At 45.0% G+C, this 17,781-nt stretch overlaps 1 protein-coding gene across 1 annotated transcript in view; it reads right to left on the reverse strand.

Moving 5' to 3' along the window:
- Nucleotides 1-5,081: 5,081 nt before the first annotated feature.
- The window catches only part of LOC121533710 (ephrin-A2-like), a 132,840-nt gene continuing 120,140 nt past the window's right edge, over nucleotides 5,082-17,781 (reverse strand). The window contains exons 2-4 of the mRNA XM_041839878.2: nucleotides 15,047-15,339; nucleotides 10,218-10,283; nucleotides 5,082-6,373 (exon numbers count right to left, since the gene is read on the reverse strand). Of these exons, the coding sequence (XP_041695812.1) occupies nucleotides 6,246-6,373; nucleotides 10,218-10,283; nucleotides 15,047-15,339 (487 nt within the window). The 3' untranslated portion in view covers nucleotides 5,082-6,245. The remainder of the gene's footprint in view (nucleotides 6,374-10,217; nucleotides 10,284-15,046; nucleotides 15,340-17,781) is intronic.

Consider the following 17,781-nt stretch of genomic DNA (forward strand, 5'->3'; position numbering starts at 1 on the left):
CAGAAAACAAGAGTTTGTACAGTGGGTGGGGGAAAAAACCTGAGGGACTGTACATTGAGTAGCCTATCATCATTTTGTGGTGTCTGTCACGTGTTGAGTACAGTATATCTGGCACTGGTCTCAAATGCCTGTCCTGTTGCCTACATAAAATACATTAAAAAGGAGAACCTGTTTTGCACGGTTTGCGCTCAATGCCAAGGATCGAATTTCCGTGCCTGAAGCACCCTCCTTCACCGAACAGAGAGGAGACATCTGCTTGCACTTATGAACTTGTTCAGTTTGCATAAAAGATACTGAAATATATGAGGGAAAATATGGAAAAGAGACAATCAGGATGGGTGAATGTTCAGAGTTCGAAGTTTCTCTCCAAGCTAAGGGGCAGTAGTAACTTACTGTTGGCTCTTTAATCAGGATACACAGACTACAATAGCGTTCTATTCTGAAACTTTCTTACATCCTGCCATTTTATGATGGTCTTAAATCTTTATTTTTGCACCAGACCTTTGTGCCTCTTTGGCTTTACCTACAGAACATTGTTCCTCCTTCCCTCCTCTCTCTCTCTCTCTCCCTCTCTCTCGCTCTCTCTCTCTCTCTTCCCTCATTCTCCCTCTCTCAGCCTCAACACAGATGGTGCTCATTAATAAAGAAAGCCAGCCCTTCACCCTCTTGTATTTGAGAGAGTGGAAAAAGGCTCCAGTGAATGAGAATCATCTGGCCGAACGCAGAATCAATTAGCAGCAGATTGTCTCGTTCCCGTTAATTATGCTAAAATATGTGTTAAATGAAGGAAATTAACATTGCAAACAGAATGTATTGTAACTGCTTACCGCTGGAGTACGTGTCCTGAAGTTAAAGAAAGGTGGGAATGAACTGGCCTGTGAAGCAAGGGTTGTGTTCCAGGGCTTGTTTTTAGCAAGGCTAGGGGAGGAAAGTTCAAAGGAAAACGCGCTTGTCATCAATCTTTTACTACAGTAGTGTTAAACATGGTTTAAACAGATCTTGCGTAAGCACCATGCAATATCGCACAGTCTTGCATTTGATGTAAGCAGTTGAAGCTTTTCTTAGTATCATTATTGCCATGTCATGTTTTCCATTAGCACATAGACACAATATGCTTTGAATGAGAAAACATGAGAAGTTATCGTCATAGATGTGAGGTAGATCACTAAGGAAGGCTCACATATGTTGATGCCTTACCATACCTCAGACCTGAAGACCCAGCCAATGTTGTTCAATAATGGGATGGTTACATTGGTGCAGTGACCTCGATCACAGGAAATGAGTTTGAATACGATTTGAAACAATATACTTTCTACAGATCACTACAGACATGTCTCTTCTATAATAATGACTCACAGACGTTGTTGGAGTTCTATGATGTCATTTTGGAGGCCAGAAATTGGGAAAAACTATACTGTACAACAGGAAACGAAACTACAGTTATTTTCTCCTGCTCCGTGTATGGCTGGCCAGAATTCACCATGACTAAGTACAACACGTCGTCGAGGAGAACTCTGGGGCGTGGTGTTTCGCAGCTTAAGATTGCGAGTCACGATTTGGCTCTGAGTGAGCTATGATAGCGGCCGTGCGTTATCTTGTTAAGCGACGCCTGGGGTGCAATCTCTTGGCAAAGCAGCGCCGTCGAAGTAGCTCACACTGGGGGCTTGATAGGCCCTCAGCTATTGGCCGTTTGATTGTGGAAAGGTCAAGCAGTGCTTTGTGGCGGCATCTCACATGGGCCCGCTGTTTGGAAGACGGGAACGTAGGAGAGACACTTGAACCGAAAGAAAACAGAGATGAGGATCGATAGAGGACAAGAGGGAGAAGATGAGCCCAGGAGGATAACTAATCAGTCTGTGTTTTTCTATTAAGAGTTCCCCAAGGAACTTCAGAGTCCGGTTGCTAAAGAGTGGTGACGCTACTTCATATGGTAATTGGCCAAGAAGGGGGGTATCTTTGGTATTTTCTTTACCACTTTCTCCAGGGTTTGCCAATTCGTATTCTTCTCATGGTTAACGAAGTCACAAACAAACCAGATTAGTAAATGATCAATAGACATTAGTAATGTTAGCAATGTACCTGTGCTGGATGCGCAGACTGAAAACATGAGAAGGAAATCTTATAATGGAGAACAGATGAGAGGCCCGTGAAACAGTTGTGCTAGCCCATTAGCATTACTACAATAACCAGAGACAGCAGAGGGCCATTGAGATTGCTCCATAAGCCCTTAAAAACTGGGTTAATATCATCCAACTGTGATTACAGTTGTGATTACAGGAGTTACATCTGAAAGCTACAGGCCCATGGGGCTGAATCCAAACTTGAACTTTGTGTTCGTAACTCAAACATTTGCGTGAGTCATAGACGTGCGTGTCTTTGTGAGAGAGAAAAATCTAGGCCTCATGTAACGGTCATTATAGAAAATCTAATTCTCACAGAACCCCAGATGAGACGTATTCACAACGACTACAGGTGGTCGGATATGGTTGCATAAGGGGTAATGTTGTGGTCCATTAGAGATGGTCAATGCAGATACGACTGCCTGCGATGTATTGAAAGTGCAAATCACAGTATGCTTCAGCAAGCAAATAGCTCAAACAGGGGATGGTGTGGGGGGAAAATAGAAAATAAGAGAAATGGTAGAGAAACCCATCTCAATGCACCCTCAATTATCCCATCTCCCCTTTATCAGTCTCCCCAGGTTACCAGTTTTTGCCTCGGCATGAGGTAACTGCAGCATTCACTGCTATCAAACCCCATTTGCTGAACACGACTCCACCATCTTTTCTAACAACCACCATTCCAGTCCTCCCCATCTCCTCTGAAAGAACAGAAATGGTTCCGATCAACATGGAGGGTGGGACCAGTGCTGTATATTTAGGGTATTAGGTATAATTAAGTATAGTGTCTCTGCTCTAATTTCATTTACTATTTACTTATATTATAGCACATATTAGTTGTTATAATTTGAGGGAACTTGTATCATTTGAGGGAACTTGTATCATGGCAAAGTATTGATCATTCTCTAATCCCCTCTTTGCATAATCCTCCAGGACATCTGATTTCATGAAATATAGAAAAGTTCTCTCTAGTTTTTTTGAGAGAGATGAGTGAATCTCACACCAGTCAGAGCAGCTCTTTGGGAAGTGGTGATGTAGCGACACGGACAGAATCGAGCGATAAGCTCATGGCATTGAAGCCAAAATCAAAGAGGCCACTTTTAGTGGAAGCTTTATTTGTTGTGAAATTATCAAACACTGATTGATACATTTCTGAAATTATCTTCCCTCTGAACACTCACTAGAAGTCAATCAGCACAGGTCTGAAAGTCTGTTCTTTGATTAAAATAGGTTTTATGCTAGGCAAAAACGTTTGTATTATCATGCATCACAGGGAAGAGAATTGTCAGAAGTGGCAAATCCATCATATTGATTACCTTTTGTAAAATCTTGAGGGACGATCCTTAGATTTGGCCATGTTAAACCACCCCAGCTCTCTAACAAGTTCAATTTCTTAAATGCATGAACTGTTTAATGTTTTTTGACAAGCATCCATTAACAAAATGTACAAAAAACAAGAAATATTTTCAAAGAATATATGCAGACATTCTTTTAAACTACAAAACAGCTCATCAACATTAGACTGCAATTTACTTTAGGTAAAGACACTCGAAACAGTGGCTGAGAGCTCATGTTTGATTGAAACAGCAGTTATGAATACTTTGATGATGTATTCACTCTGTATTCTACAGTACAGACATGTCACACTGTAAACCAGAGCTATTTCCACTATAGACAAAAGCTTTATTTGTGTTTTTTCCTTTTACCCCCATAGCTTTCCTATGTCAAAACAAGAACATTTCATATGAAATCAAAACAGGTTTCATCCACATTAAAACCAACTAAAAAGGAATTGATCTGATAACCACACCATGTTCTTCACCTTTAAAAATAATTATTACAGGACTACAAGTACCAGAATGCCTTGTGATACAAGCAGGAAAACAACAACAACAATAGCGAACGGCTGACTTCTCTACACTTGTTTGACTGCGGAGACTGTCCCATCATCGATCTAGTAATTCGAGGGTCTACATTATAATTTCATATCACATATGAATAATTTCTGCTTTTTTGAAAAGTAAAGTAAAAAATAACATGGAATAAAGTAAAATATAAAAGTTGTATTTAGCTAACTTTTTTAAAATGTTGTTTATTTCTGAGTTCCTTCGGATGTTGTAGGCCAGCTCTCTGTGTAGCGTCATGATCGTAGAGAGGAGCGTTCCCTCACAAAGCCACAACATGATTCTCATACACTTCGGTCCCCCCGAAACAGAAGAGTCCATTTTGTGAGCGAAAGTGCTACTGAGATTCCAAACTCCTACTGGAGTTTTTTGGGGCCATCCATCTACCCATTGCTGTCCCCTTTAAGTGTACATGGAGGCCCGGGTCCCTTAGGTTGCACAGTGCATGAGGAGTTCACATTGTCCATTCCCTCAATCTCCACAATGTTCCAGCGGCCCCACAGCCATAGTACTGGGACTCAGACAAGGGGACCTGACTTAGCAATGGGCATGTGTTACACTGCAAAAACGTCACGTGGTGAAAACTCACATTCAGCGCATGAGAGAGACAGAGAGATGGGGGGGTAGAGAGAATGCTAGAGAAGAAAATGTGGGAGAATGAGAGAAGGGAGGGATGGGGAAATGAAAAGCTAAACCTGAAATTCACAAAACACTTCACCACCACAGGATGTCCCCATTCTACTCAGCACCGCAGCTTGAGACGGAGACTCGTTTTGAATTCAGCACCAGTGGAAAAAAAGGCAATTTTTGAAACGGTTCATTTGTTTGTTTTCTTAAGTAACATTCTTTTTTTTTGTATGACAAAAAGATCCTCTTTTTAAAAAATCTACACTGCCCTGTCCGTAAGCAGGTTAGCATTTTTCAGCATGAATCTTGTTCTGGAGGCAGCTCTGCAGTGGTCACTAGCTGGCACAGCCACAAAGTCATAAAATCTGATTTTAAACCTAACCCTAACCTTAACCACACTGCTAACTGTAATCCCTAACCCTAACTTTAAATTGCATTTTAGTTTTCATGAATTTTTACAATATAGCCAATTTTGACTTTGCAGCTAGCCTATCTAAGGGGAAATTGCTCAGTTCTGCCACCAGGACAAGACTCCTGACAAACTTCAACCTCCTGTCTGTGATAGGACCCCCATGGCATGATCCGGAGGGTCTACACAGAGCTCTATGGCTGTTTACAACCTCGTTGGAGAGCCACAACGCCGCCGTCCCACCCCCCTGTTCCCCTGGTATAAAACTTCAGCAAGTGTCTTTGGCAGATTTACAGAAAAGGTCCTCATCTACTCTGGATTGCTACTGCTAGAAATTGCCAGGATGTTAGAGACTGGTCAGAGACACACAAGAAGAGAGGAAGAGAGATAGAGAGAAGTATAAGAGCGTCTGCTAAATGAAATGTAAATGTAAAGAAGGTTCAGCTATGATCTATCACTGCAGGAGTCAACGTGACAAAGAAAGATACTACGATATAATACACTGTAACAGAATGAACATGTACAGGTGGGACACTATTGAGCATTATCAAAGCACAAAGACTCATAGAGAAACGCAAACAGTCCGAAGATGGACATGGGAGGGTCCTTAAGTGGAGAAGACGTCGCTGTCGATGACAACGGTCACTGTCGACCATCGGCAATCAAGACGTGTGGGAGAGGAGTTCGTCCTCCACTTAGTTTGTTTCAAACCCACCCCCTCCACTTCCTGCACATCCCAGCGCTCATCGGCAGCTGGGAGGCTGTTTTTGTAAGGTCTTTAAGGGACTCCTTCCTGGTCCCCAGGACTACTCCCCTTAATCGCCCCCTGGACTTGAGCTGTGTGCTGAGGGTCAGAGGCCAGTGGTCATGAAACAGGGGTTCCGCTGAGGAGTTGGAGGGAGGAGGGTTCTGGGTGGGTGGGGGAGGGAGGGAGGGAGGGAGGGGCAGTATGAGTTTACAGTGTCCAGGAGGTGCCTGTCAAGGGGTTCGGGGTGGAGGGTGGAGGAGAATGGACTGGTATGGGAGAAGGAGAGGACGGGGGATGGGGTGGGGTGGAGGCGTGTCACTTTCTCCCTTATAGGGGGGCAGAGGCGGTAGATTTGAGGGGAAGTCGGTTGGGGCTGGGGGTGGAGGGATTCTGGTGGGGGGCTCGTTAAGGGGGGTACGGCCGGCGGGCCCAGGATGCTATGAGCAGGACAGGAGTAGCGTGAGCAGCATGGCCAGCATAAGGGAGAGGCACGGAGCGGCCATGTAACAGCCACCGGTGCTGTCGTCTGTCAGGAAGGGCTCCGGGGACTCATACACTGAGTCATCTGATAGAGAAAGAGAAAAAGAGGGGGCGAGAGAGTGAGAGAGATATATGGAGAGAGAAAGAGTGGTTATGCTTCAAACAGGTTCCATGCTAATACAGTCAAATCCTTGTGCAGTTTCAATCTGGCTGTATCTGGGCTGTGTTAAATTGCTGGGAAAAGCATACATTGACGCCTTTTGGTTATTTTCTTCCCTGTGACCCAGATATGCTCTGTCAATAGTCATATATACAAGTGTAATGTTGTTTACAACTCTCACTTTGACTGTCATCTCCACAGTTGACATGCAGGAGCAGAGTGAGAAGCGCTACATATTGTTGACAGGTCTCCGTTGGGAGACTCGTCTTGAAGACACGAGTCACACCGACGGAGACACAGCCAATCAAACAGTGCGTGGGGCCTAAACACTGCTCTGGCGTATGGTGCACATTTTAGGACATCTGAGGTTGAGGCTTGACAATGGAGGGTTGACTCAAGGAGAGTTGAGGCGTGAGGCTGATGGTGTCTTAAAATGTACTACATACAGGCATATTAAACGCAAGCTACAACACCTCGACTCTCTCTCCTTACAGCTCCCTTGAGCAGGTCTATTTAACATTACATTAATAGCTTTCTGATTTTGGAATTCCTGACTAAATATTAAAGAGTAGGCTGTTTCCATTCCGCCAAAAGACATTAAAAAGGGGGGGTGCTGGGAAAAACCAAGGTTAACCCCCGTCTCCCAAACAAGATTAGGGATTTTACCCTCTCAGAGCAGATGGAAAATAAACAGCCACACCAGACTTAGGGAGAGGAATTATGGTAATGGTTTGGGCAGAGGCTGGCGTGAGGCTAGGCCAGGTTGTTTTGGATAATAAAGGTCTTAAACAGATAGGTCCCCGCATTTTCCGCCATGCTGCAATTGTAAATATGCACATATATATTTCACAATCTCCAATCCACACAGGATCCGTTCTGGCCTATGGAAATGCAATTCCCAACTTCCAAGCTAATCCACACCGAAATCCACCCATAAATCCTGACTTAACCACAGAATCCAATAAATGCTTTTCTCCTCCAGCTATTCAAATAGCGAGAGTGGTGCATATTATTTGTGCAGACAAGCTTTTGTTTTAAGAAAGAGCCGGAGCTTGCGTGAGCAATCCTCAGTCATAGCATCAAATGGCTTTAGGGATACTGTTAGTGTCGATCAGGGGCATGGTTGGGCCTGGGTGGACACAGGCCCCCCACTCGGGAGCCAGGCCCTGCCAGGCCCACCCAACTGCTGGCCCATCCAAATTTATGCAGGCCCACCCACCAATGAATTTCTGGTTACGCCCCTGGAGAATATACTGTAAATGGGACTTGTGGGATTGCTCACTGTCAAGGGTTACGTGGACATTTGTTGATGTCTAATGGTTGTGCCATGACGGGTGATTGAACAGTCTACTAAGAGATATAAATCAGTTCATTTGACTGTGAAACACGCCGGTAAAAACAAAGCAAAATAAAAAATCAATCATCAGCCACTGGTTGGCTATACACTACAGTATTCTTTGTCGTTTTTGAAAAGTGTACTATAATAAATGTTGAGGTATTTGGATTGTGCCTATAGCATTAATATTAACTATGACTTTTACTTACCATATATAATTTAATTCCATGTTCAAACAATATATCTTAATGATGCAATTATACTGTACTGCATAGGGAGGAAAATGCTATCATGCTAATATGCCATAGCACCAAAGGAAACTGAGAATTGAAACGTTCCGTAATAGACAAACTGTATGACTTTCAATTTACATATAATTGTTTTAACTGCCTTGTGAAATTGATCATCTCTAACATGTTTATTCACAATTATACAGAGATAATGGAATGGCACGACCAGTCAGGTTAAACTCCAAGTGAAAATCACCAAACTAGAGCTCAGGGATATTACTGCAAATAACACCGTTCCAAATATTGACACAGTAGTCTGAGCTGTGAAGGGAGTTTAATACCTTTCTTTTCTCCATAGGCTTTGTACAAATAGCTTGAAACGAATGAATGCCTTCTATGAGTTGGAACAGAATGTACATCTGCAAGTGGACCACTCTTTCTTTGGATTCTAACTGGCCATGTCTCAACTGCATTTAAAAGCAACTAGATAAACAAACAGTTGGAAAGAAACCTCTCCATTCAAATATCTACAACAATGCTTATGGAAAGGCATCGGTCTACAACAGTACATGAGAACTAAATATACAGTACCTTGTGGGTGCTTCATAATTCTTCCTTAGTGACCCGTATGGTTTTGTAACATAACCACATTTTATGTGTATAATGCTACAGTGCAACCTAAGGAGCTCTACTACATCAAGTTGGAGAACGTCAACTCGCACCAAAGCTGGTCTGAGGTTAAGTCAACTTGAAACCCCATTTTTATGGCCAATACCTGCTCTGGTGCCTGTTGCTGCTGAGATCCCTGTGGGACGCCACAGCATCAAGCTTTGGTGAATGATGACTAGTCGGAGGTCAACGATTGGATTGTTATCTTGCCCTTGTCAGATGAATTATTTCCACCAGACTGTGCCCAGAGGGCAGCAGCATGTACCTCTGACTGCAGTGTGTGTATCTGTGTGTGTGTGTGTGTGTGGTTTGTGGGTGTGGGTGTTTCATTTCCGAGTCCTAGTGGCTTAACTGGGATCCTAAGCAGTTCTGAACAGGGTTCTGGATGATAGTGTGCTGAGCAAAGACAGAGATGAAACGAAGGTTTACCCTCATCAATCAAGAAGCAGAGGGCTTTGCATGTTAGGCTCTGACCATCCTCAGCGGGTTTGGAAACAACCAGATTTACCCAGTTTTCAAGGGAAATTGAAGAAAGCCTGTTACGCGACTTCCTCTTTTGAACGTTAACAAGGCGACATCATCTTAACTCCTCCACATTTACTGGACTGGTTGAAGAGTGCAGAAGAGAACCTCCCCCAAAAGTTGTTTTCTCTTGTCAGGACCAGAATGTGGGGCGTCCCACTCTGGTGTTTCTTTTACGCCTGCTACATTAGGTTCTGACCTACAGGTGCTCCTGTGGTTTGTCTACCTTCCCTGGGTTAATATGGGTTCAGAATGAGAGATCTGTGGGACTTTGCTGGGAAAGACTAGCATGAGAGTTTACACATTTCATAACCTAAAGTAGCAGGTGTAAAAGAAAAACCTAAATCTAAATACCCCACATTCTGTTTTGTTTTTTAAACTGTCAGGGGAGGTTCTCTTCTGCACTGTTCAACCAAGATGGAGTGTCGCCTCGTTAATATTCCGGATGGAAACAACTTCAGAAAGCAAGCTAGCAAATGTGCCGTAGCTAGCTGCTAGCCAGATATTAACTAGCGTCACCAGGGATTGTAAAGAGCGAGATGCACATCTAAAAGCGGAAGTCGCGACACAGGATCTATTATTTTCCCCCTGATTGGCTGATTGAACTGGTGCACATTTCATAGTTGAGTGCTCACCAAGAGCTTGGAGAGTGTTGTATGAAAACGGAACAAAAAATTGCCTTGCCTGTTTGGTAAAACTTTGAACCATCTGTGTGATAAGTTAACACATTTCTATTTATTTGTAGACATGAATACATGTGGAAGCATAAAGAACAATTTAATGCAAAATGGTTTTGATGGAGAGCTCTACAACCTCATATAATATGTTACTGTCTCTTTTGCGTTACTGTCTCTTTTGCTGACTAGACCCATTCTTAACATGGCAAAGTTATTGGCAAAGTTAGAAAGAGAAAGAGGTTTTTATTATGAACAAAGGCTAGTGTAACCAAAATGGAGTGTAAGCAATTTCACACGACATTCCCTGAAGACTGGATAGAGGAGAAAATACTCACTTGTGGGCCTGACATAGACTTTCAACTTCAAGCAGGGTTTCCCGACAAGGTTAGGGTGTGGAGACGCTGGAACGAGAGAGAGAGAGAGAGAGAGAGAGAGAGAGAGAGAGAGAGAGAGAGAGAGAGAGAGAGAGAGAGAGAGAGAAAATAAACACACACAAGCATATGTTTGTTAATGAATAACACATTCGGCAGCATTATTCTTGTCAGATCTCAGAGAAAATAGCTCAAATTATGCTGCCTGGGAAAGACGGTAAGTATGTTCCATTAGAGGGTTATAACCGAAATGTCCCACCCTCATTGGACCAAGATTTCACAGAGGTGATCCATCAGGCACTCATTTCAGTCAACTTTCAGTCTCCCTGTAAAAAATGTATCCACACGTTTTTTAAAAGCAACCAGTTGAGGGCCAGGGTGGAATTGTGGATGATGGCCTGAGAAAAACGGTGGCCATCTTGGTAGAAGAATTTGGGGGCCAGAAGTCAAGTTTGTCACACCTAAGGAGTTTTCGACCCGTCTTCTTGTGTGACCCTGTCCCTCTGACATAGCCACCAGAGTTGGAACTTGGAATGCCTCAGTGACCAGGTGCTGCGTGTGCAGAGATGTTAGCGTGGATCGCTAATCGCTTAGCAGGCTGTTACTGTGAATGGGAGTGCTAAGAATAAAACTCCAGAACTCCACGGTCCAAGTGTCTCAGTGTACTCACACACCATATGGCTCAGTGAGGAAAAACAACAACTCCATGCAACCTCTGATATGCTAATAGCATCACTTGAAAGAACCAGCGAGAGAACCAGAAAGAGACTTTGGGCGTAGTGCTGCATTCTTAATTAACCTTGAAAATGCTTTTTTCAGTCAAAAGTGTAGTCTTTTGTGACCAAAATTGAAAGCAGTACTTTCCTAACTTCACCGTGGCAAATTATGTTTCATTTTGTCTCTCGGAATCCAAAAAAAGAACACAGATTTGTTGCCATTAAAAACAAATATCAGGCACCAAAATGGCCACTCTCTTGCAACACCATTTTTGTAATTGGTCTTTTAAAATGGCTCCGTATTTGGTGGGGTAAATGCCCGGAATGCGGCACATAGATTATAGTCTAGACAGAATGACATGAAGCCAACTAAAGACACACAAAAAGAACACACAAACAACACACTGACATAGCACACATCCACAAAACACACACATAGTGCATACACCACTTATTCCTCTCTCTAACCACAACTTCTATTTGAATTTGTGTCTGTGTGTGTTTCTAGTTGGGGTACAGGGTGTGTTTGTGCGTGTGTTTTTTTTTAGGTTTGCATTTGAGTGTGTGAATTTGGTATTTGCACACAAGTGTACATGGGGTGTTTGGGGGGAGAGGGGGTTATTGGTGGTGGCAGTGACTGAGCAGTCACAACTGTGTGTGTGTGTGTGTGTGTATGGAGATGAGGAGGCATAGAAGTCTCCAAAACTACTGCCTGATAGGGCTCTGTGCCACCACTAACCCATCAGGCCTGGGAGTTGGGGGTAGGTAGGTCACATTGGGGGTGATGGACGTGCCCCTTTGTTCACAGATAACCAAGCTAAATCCCCTTTCACCCCGGTAACTCCCCACACCCAACTTCTCAAGCATCCCCCTTTGCCCTAACACTCCAGGGGCCATGACAGCTACAATATTGGTAGTAGCCAAATCATTTTCTAAGGGAGAGGAGAAAAAAATGTGCTGAATGGCGGGGCAAACTGCTTCCCAGCCTCGGCTGCTGTTGGGGACAAAGGGCCACACAATGCAGGGCCCGGCTAGGAGCTACGGGGCGGAGTGCATTAAGAACAGCTCAGGACGGGGAAGAATCGCCAGACACTGAACGCTAACTTTGAACTGGCTTTTCTTTTTGTTGCCAGTCCTCTGTCTCTCCTCCACTCCTCCTTTCCAGGAGTGACAACATCCCGCCGAGTATAATAAGTCGAGGGACGCCCCACTGGTTAGGAGGGGGGACGTTTAGACATTGCAGCACCCCCCAGCCCCCCTTCCACTCTTTCCCCCTCAGCCTAAATACCTTTCCATCACCCAGAGGATAATAAGCATTGAAATATATACCATATGTTGGAGGGGCGGCATCCATACACATTGCAGTGAGTGATGGGCCAGGGGGGCTGGGTTGGGGTACAGAGCCGCCCTATATGGGGTCCCCTGCCCTGATCTTGTCACACAGGGGTGCTGTCTAAATACTGTCACAACTGGTCCCTGTGGTTATGGATTTATAGTCTGGAAGGCTACAGTACAGTACACACACTCCCACTCCTTAGAAATGTCATAGCCAAGTCATAAAAAGCTTTGTAAAAACATATTTTTTTAAAATATCGGAAATATTGGAAATATATAAAGTAAAAAATATACAATTCCATATTGTACAGTTTGGGTGTATCATATCATAGCAGCAAATTAAAATAATGATAGTCTTACAACGTGTAATTTCTCGTCTGTGTGATTAAGTTGGGCATTACTAACAACAGATGGCAGTGAACAGCTAGAAATCATGAGCTGCTGAGTAGCACTGTGCTTTAAAATGATCCTGATCTCTCCTCATCTCCCTTCACATCATACATGAGTCATGTGCTGTGTGCCAAATCAATCTTAGAAGTGTTGTCTGTCGTGTGTCTGTCTTTTTAGTGGTTCGGTCCGCCACAGGATTTAGCATCACAGGGCGGAGTCGTGACACCTTTTCTCCTGTGGGCTAAGTGGCCTCCCCCTAGCAACACAAGGGCACACACAGAGAGAATCAGACCAACCCAGTTAATGAACTTTATTAATATAACATAAAAAGGCCTCATGTTACACCCACCCCTGAACTTTCACTCTATTTTCAAATGTTCTAAAGTTTTTCATTTTTTGGAAAAATACAAGGGAAAAGGTGAACTAGAAGGAGAGAGAGGGGGTCAGACATAGGGGAGGGGAGAAAAAAACAAAAAAGGAACAGAAATTGCCTCATTAATGCATCCGGCATTCCGCTTTGAGCCTTTTCCCTGCCTGGGCCCAGCAGGGGGGCTTTTCATCAGGCCAAAGGACACCTTTCACATGGCCATTAGCAAAACAGGGACAGATGCACCCTGGCAAACCCACGCCTGTCCTGTCATGCTCATGGACCCACCGCACCGGGAATGGGCGACGGAGAGGGAAAAATCGCCTCCGACGGAAGGAAATGGGAAGCGCCGTGCGTACCGCGACCTTGAAAGTGAAGTGGGCGTGGAGCGTCCGGTAGGCGAGGTGTCAGGCCTGTCTGGAGAGCACGCCGCCCTGGCCGCGTTCAACCCACCGCACCGCTAATGGCTTTCAGTGCCTCACGTCCAAAAAATTGTAATGACCACGGTCCGGAGCCAGAAGGACACAATTACCCCCATCAAGTTCCCTCTGCTAAATATTATTTGACCAATCAGCATAATTTGAAGCGTTCCGCATGAGGGCGCCGGTAACTGGTTTTGCACTGATCTCACCCTGTGAAGCTAAGCACCCAGCTAATAGCTCGCTTGCCATTTGACAAATTGACATTTTCATCAAGGGGTGGAAGGAGATGGGATGCGCCAGGGTGCCACACAAAAGGACGGCAGGTCAGGCAAAAAACCCACGGACGGACAAGTCAACCGGAAGCCGGAGATAAACGATTTGTCCAGGCTCCCCTCTGGTTTGGCCGCTGAATGTTGTGATTGGTAATAGCACGCCTGTTTAGTTACACTCTATGGCTTTAGTTCACGGTCTGTGATTTACTAGGAATTTACATTGTAACAGCATAATGACATTGCTGTTGCCTTATAACTATCTTTCGTTTTCATTCAATCAATTAGCGCAAGGAACCATAAATTGGAACCAACTGGTTCACATTTATATTTAATTTCTTCAAATAAATACTGGTTAACAATTATCTAGTAAATACAAGGACATCTGGGTTTTGATGCAGAATAGTCATCAGCCACTTGTCCTCTGTTTATACGGGCTGTGATCTGCTCTGGCTCTCCACTGTGGTGTGAACAGCCCGTTCTTGGTTGGTTCCTAGCCCTGGCACTAGTAGGAAGCCATGCATGGCAGCATAATGACACCACAAAGCAAAGCCTATTAATTAAACCCCTACCGCTTTTATGGCTTCCTCCCCCGCTTCCCACCAAATGGGAGAATATCATCCTTCAAACGACCCTAAAACGAACATATACAATCCAACTGACATTCCCTGATATCCATCAACTGAAGAGCGATGGGTTGACAGCGCTGAATATTCTTGATGGGTCCCAACTGTGTCTGTTTTGTGTAGTCAGTGGGGGTCCAAAGTAATTTCTACTTGCATATTTTATTTCTTTACCTTACTTGGGGACATAACCAGTGTGGGGGTGAATAAAAGGGTGTCACAATATGGGGTCTGATTAAGATTTCAATTGGCTAAAGTTACTCCTTCACCAGTAACCTGACTGGTCCTGACTTGAATGCAGCCAATAGCTAATAGCCAATTAGATCTGTGTTACTAGGCCATGTGACCCATCGGCTAAGAAGCAAGGTTCTTCATAATCCTGGTACTAAGGACCAGTACACAGGGGTGCAATTTTTTTCTCTCCAGTCAAGCACTAACAGACCAGACTCTCCTAATCAACTGATCATCAAGCCCTTGATCAGCCAAATAAGGTGTGTTAGTTTTTTTGGGGGGCAAATGGGAGATCTACCTGAAACCTCAAAATAGGAGACATAACATGTATCTGTAAGGCAGCAGTGTGTGTGTGTGTGTGTGTGTGTGTGTGTGTGTGTGTGTGTGTGTGTGTGTGTATGCGTGTGTGACATTGTCCATGTGACAACTTTTCCACTTACAGATATAGTAATACTCGTGACCCGGCCGGAACTCGAAGCCTAGCGAGAAGGGGGTGAAGAGCTGGAACTTCTCGGAGAACTTGAGCGGTCCATTGGGGCTCTGTGGCCGGTTGCACTCCCAGCGCTTGAAGCCCTTCATGCGGTGGTCGCAGGTGGTGTAGCCGTCGTAGTTGACCATGAAGAGGATGTAACGCTCCATGCGCTCCTGGGGGAGCGGGTCCTCATAGTGGGGGCAGTAGATGTCCAGGTAGTCGTTGATGGCCACCTCCACGGTGTACTCCCCATGGAGAAACCTGCGGATGAGACAGGACAAGTATGGTGTGTCTGACGAGAAAGTATGACAACAGATGGGAAATTGAATGACATTTCGCAGACACATTTATCCTAAGCAACTCAAAACAGACTTGGATCTACAACAGACTTGGAACCCAAAACATCTCCACAATGAACAGCAGCGTCCATCGTTTGCGTCCAACTGATACAGAAAGCACCCACTGAAGATAACTAAACATAATGCTACTATTCTATATGGATGAAGGAGCTAGGTGAGGAGGATGAGGAAGAGGTGGAGAACGGGAGCAGGAGAAGAAGAGGGTCTGGAGATTGACAGGGGTTTACAGAGTAAGAGCGGCTTCATTAAGCTCTTTCACAGGGCCCTGTCTCTCGCCCAGCTCTGGCTAAATTAGTTTGCCGCTCTGGGCAAGCAATTTCGATACAAATTGAGCAACTGCACAGTGGCACAGATCTGGCCCTCTAATAGCGAAATTCCAGAGAGTGGCGCCGTGTGCGAGTTTCCAGGGGGCTATACCGCCATCCCCACCATAGCTATTAACTCCCTCGCACGGGGCCAGCTGAAATGCAAGGGCTCACATCACGGCCCAGAAGATGATTGTGTGGTTCCAGCTCCACTTTCTCCATGCCACAGTCTGGCTCAATTCCATTCCAAATATCCACACTTCACTTGGATTTTCCCTGGCCGTTTTGCAGCTTAAGTGACAAGTCGTGTTCCCCCCCAGTGGAACCGGATTTGATCTCTTCCACTCTGAAGAGCATAATGGGAATGTGATGTGATGGGGTTTCTGGCTGAGGAGATCTAAAACGCTTTGATACCTCCCGCCCCTGTTGACACACCTGCTCCTAGACCTAATGTAGTTAATGCTGAGAGCATAACCTAATGCCTATTCTAAATCGACATAAACAATTAATAGATCATCACAAGTTCAATCTATGAGATGGTTCTACAGATGGTTTACACATAGAAACTGTTTGTTTAAATCTGAAATCTGGTCTTGGTGTTTGTACTTTACTTAATTGCGGGCCATTGTGTTTCGTAATTAGCCACACATACTCTGAAGCCAATATGAGAGGTTTGACACACTGACCCCAAATTCACAGACTGACCCTCGAATAAGTCACCCCCAAACAGTCCCCTTTGGACGGCGCGTCACTTCTCCCTCGACTGTCCTTATCAGTCACACCATGAGTGAGATCCTCAAAGAGGCCCGTAATCCTTCACAGGGCTCTGGTGGGGAGGCCATTTTGCGTCTTGTTGCGATAAACCCTCACACAAACACCAGCCATGTTGGTGGAAGCCCGCCAGATCGACTGTAGCTCATTGGCTCAGAGTAGAAAAGCGAGGGGGCAGAGGGGGCCAGAATGGGGGTGCAAGGTCATGAAGGGGGAAAAGGAGGAATTGGGGCACCCAGCTAATGGGGGTTCAGGCAGACCTGGCATCAGATGACAGCTAATCTGGGGGGTGGAATACGTGTCAGCGGGGCCCAGGTCCACATCCAGCTGCTGTGTGAGGATCTTCTCCAGTCCCCCCTACACTACCCCCCCACCCCCGCCCCTGCCCTCTGCTGCCCCCCTGCTCCCATCGCTTATCGCACCAAACCAGAGATCAACCCCCTTCCCTTCTCTCTGTGTGAGCTTGCCTGCCCTCTCTTTCCTGCATGCCACTTTATTCTCTGGTCATCATACCAACACCCCCGAATAAATTTTGTGAACACACGTCACCCTCCCGCTTCTCCACAACAGCCTCTCCTCTTCTCATTTCCTAACTTCTTGGCTCCTCTATTCACCCATCTTTCCCTCTCCTACTCCCCCCCTTCTCTACCCCTCTTCTGCCACGGAGAAATAGGGAATCTAAATAAGAATTAAGTCGGTGCAGCCCTCACATCTGAGATAATCTTCTAGCGGAGAGCATTGACAGACATAAGCCTTCATCCAGTCTTGACAGGGTCCATCTTTTATTATGGACTGCCAGAGCTTATGTTAGTGTGTGTGTGTGTGTGTGTGTGTGTGTGTGTGTGTGTGTGTGTGAGCGGCCTTAGGCCTGATCGAGGAAACAGGGGAACAGGGTGGGGCGCTCCCCCTACTACTCCTCTTCCTTCCCCCTTAATTTCACTACATAACTTTTTTTAGGGGGATATTGAAAAATGCATGGGTTGCACTTCTGTATTACTCCCCTTGGCCAATCAGGTGGCGGCAGCGGCCGGGTAACTACGCGGTAACTACGCAGGGAATGTAATAATCCTCCAAAGGCCATGCTGCTGATGTAAACCTGTGGTCTATTAGATGTAATTCTCTTCCATAAAACATGTATTAGGGGGCCTTAAATGGATACCGCCTATCGACTCTGCATATTTTCTTTCTTTTTTCCCTGAGTGCATGCAGCCATCGCCATCACCCTTTCAGGATTCAAATAGTGCATTATGTCTCGATAAATCAATACC

This window comes from Coregonus clupeaformis, chromosome 20 (assembly GCF_020615455.1).
Source record: "Coregonus clupeaformis isolate EN_2021a chromosome 20, ASM2061545v1, whole genome shotgun sequence".
In the NCBI taxonomy this organism is placed as follows: Eukaryota; Metazoa; Chordata; class Actinopteri; order Salmoniformes; family Salmonidae; genus Coregonus; species Coregonus clupeaformis.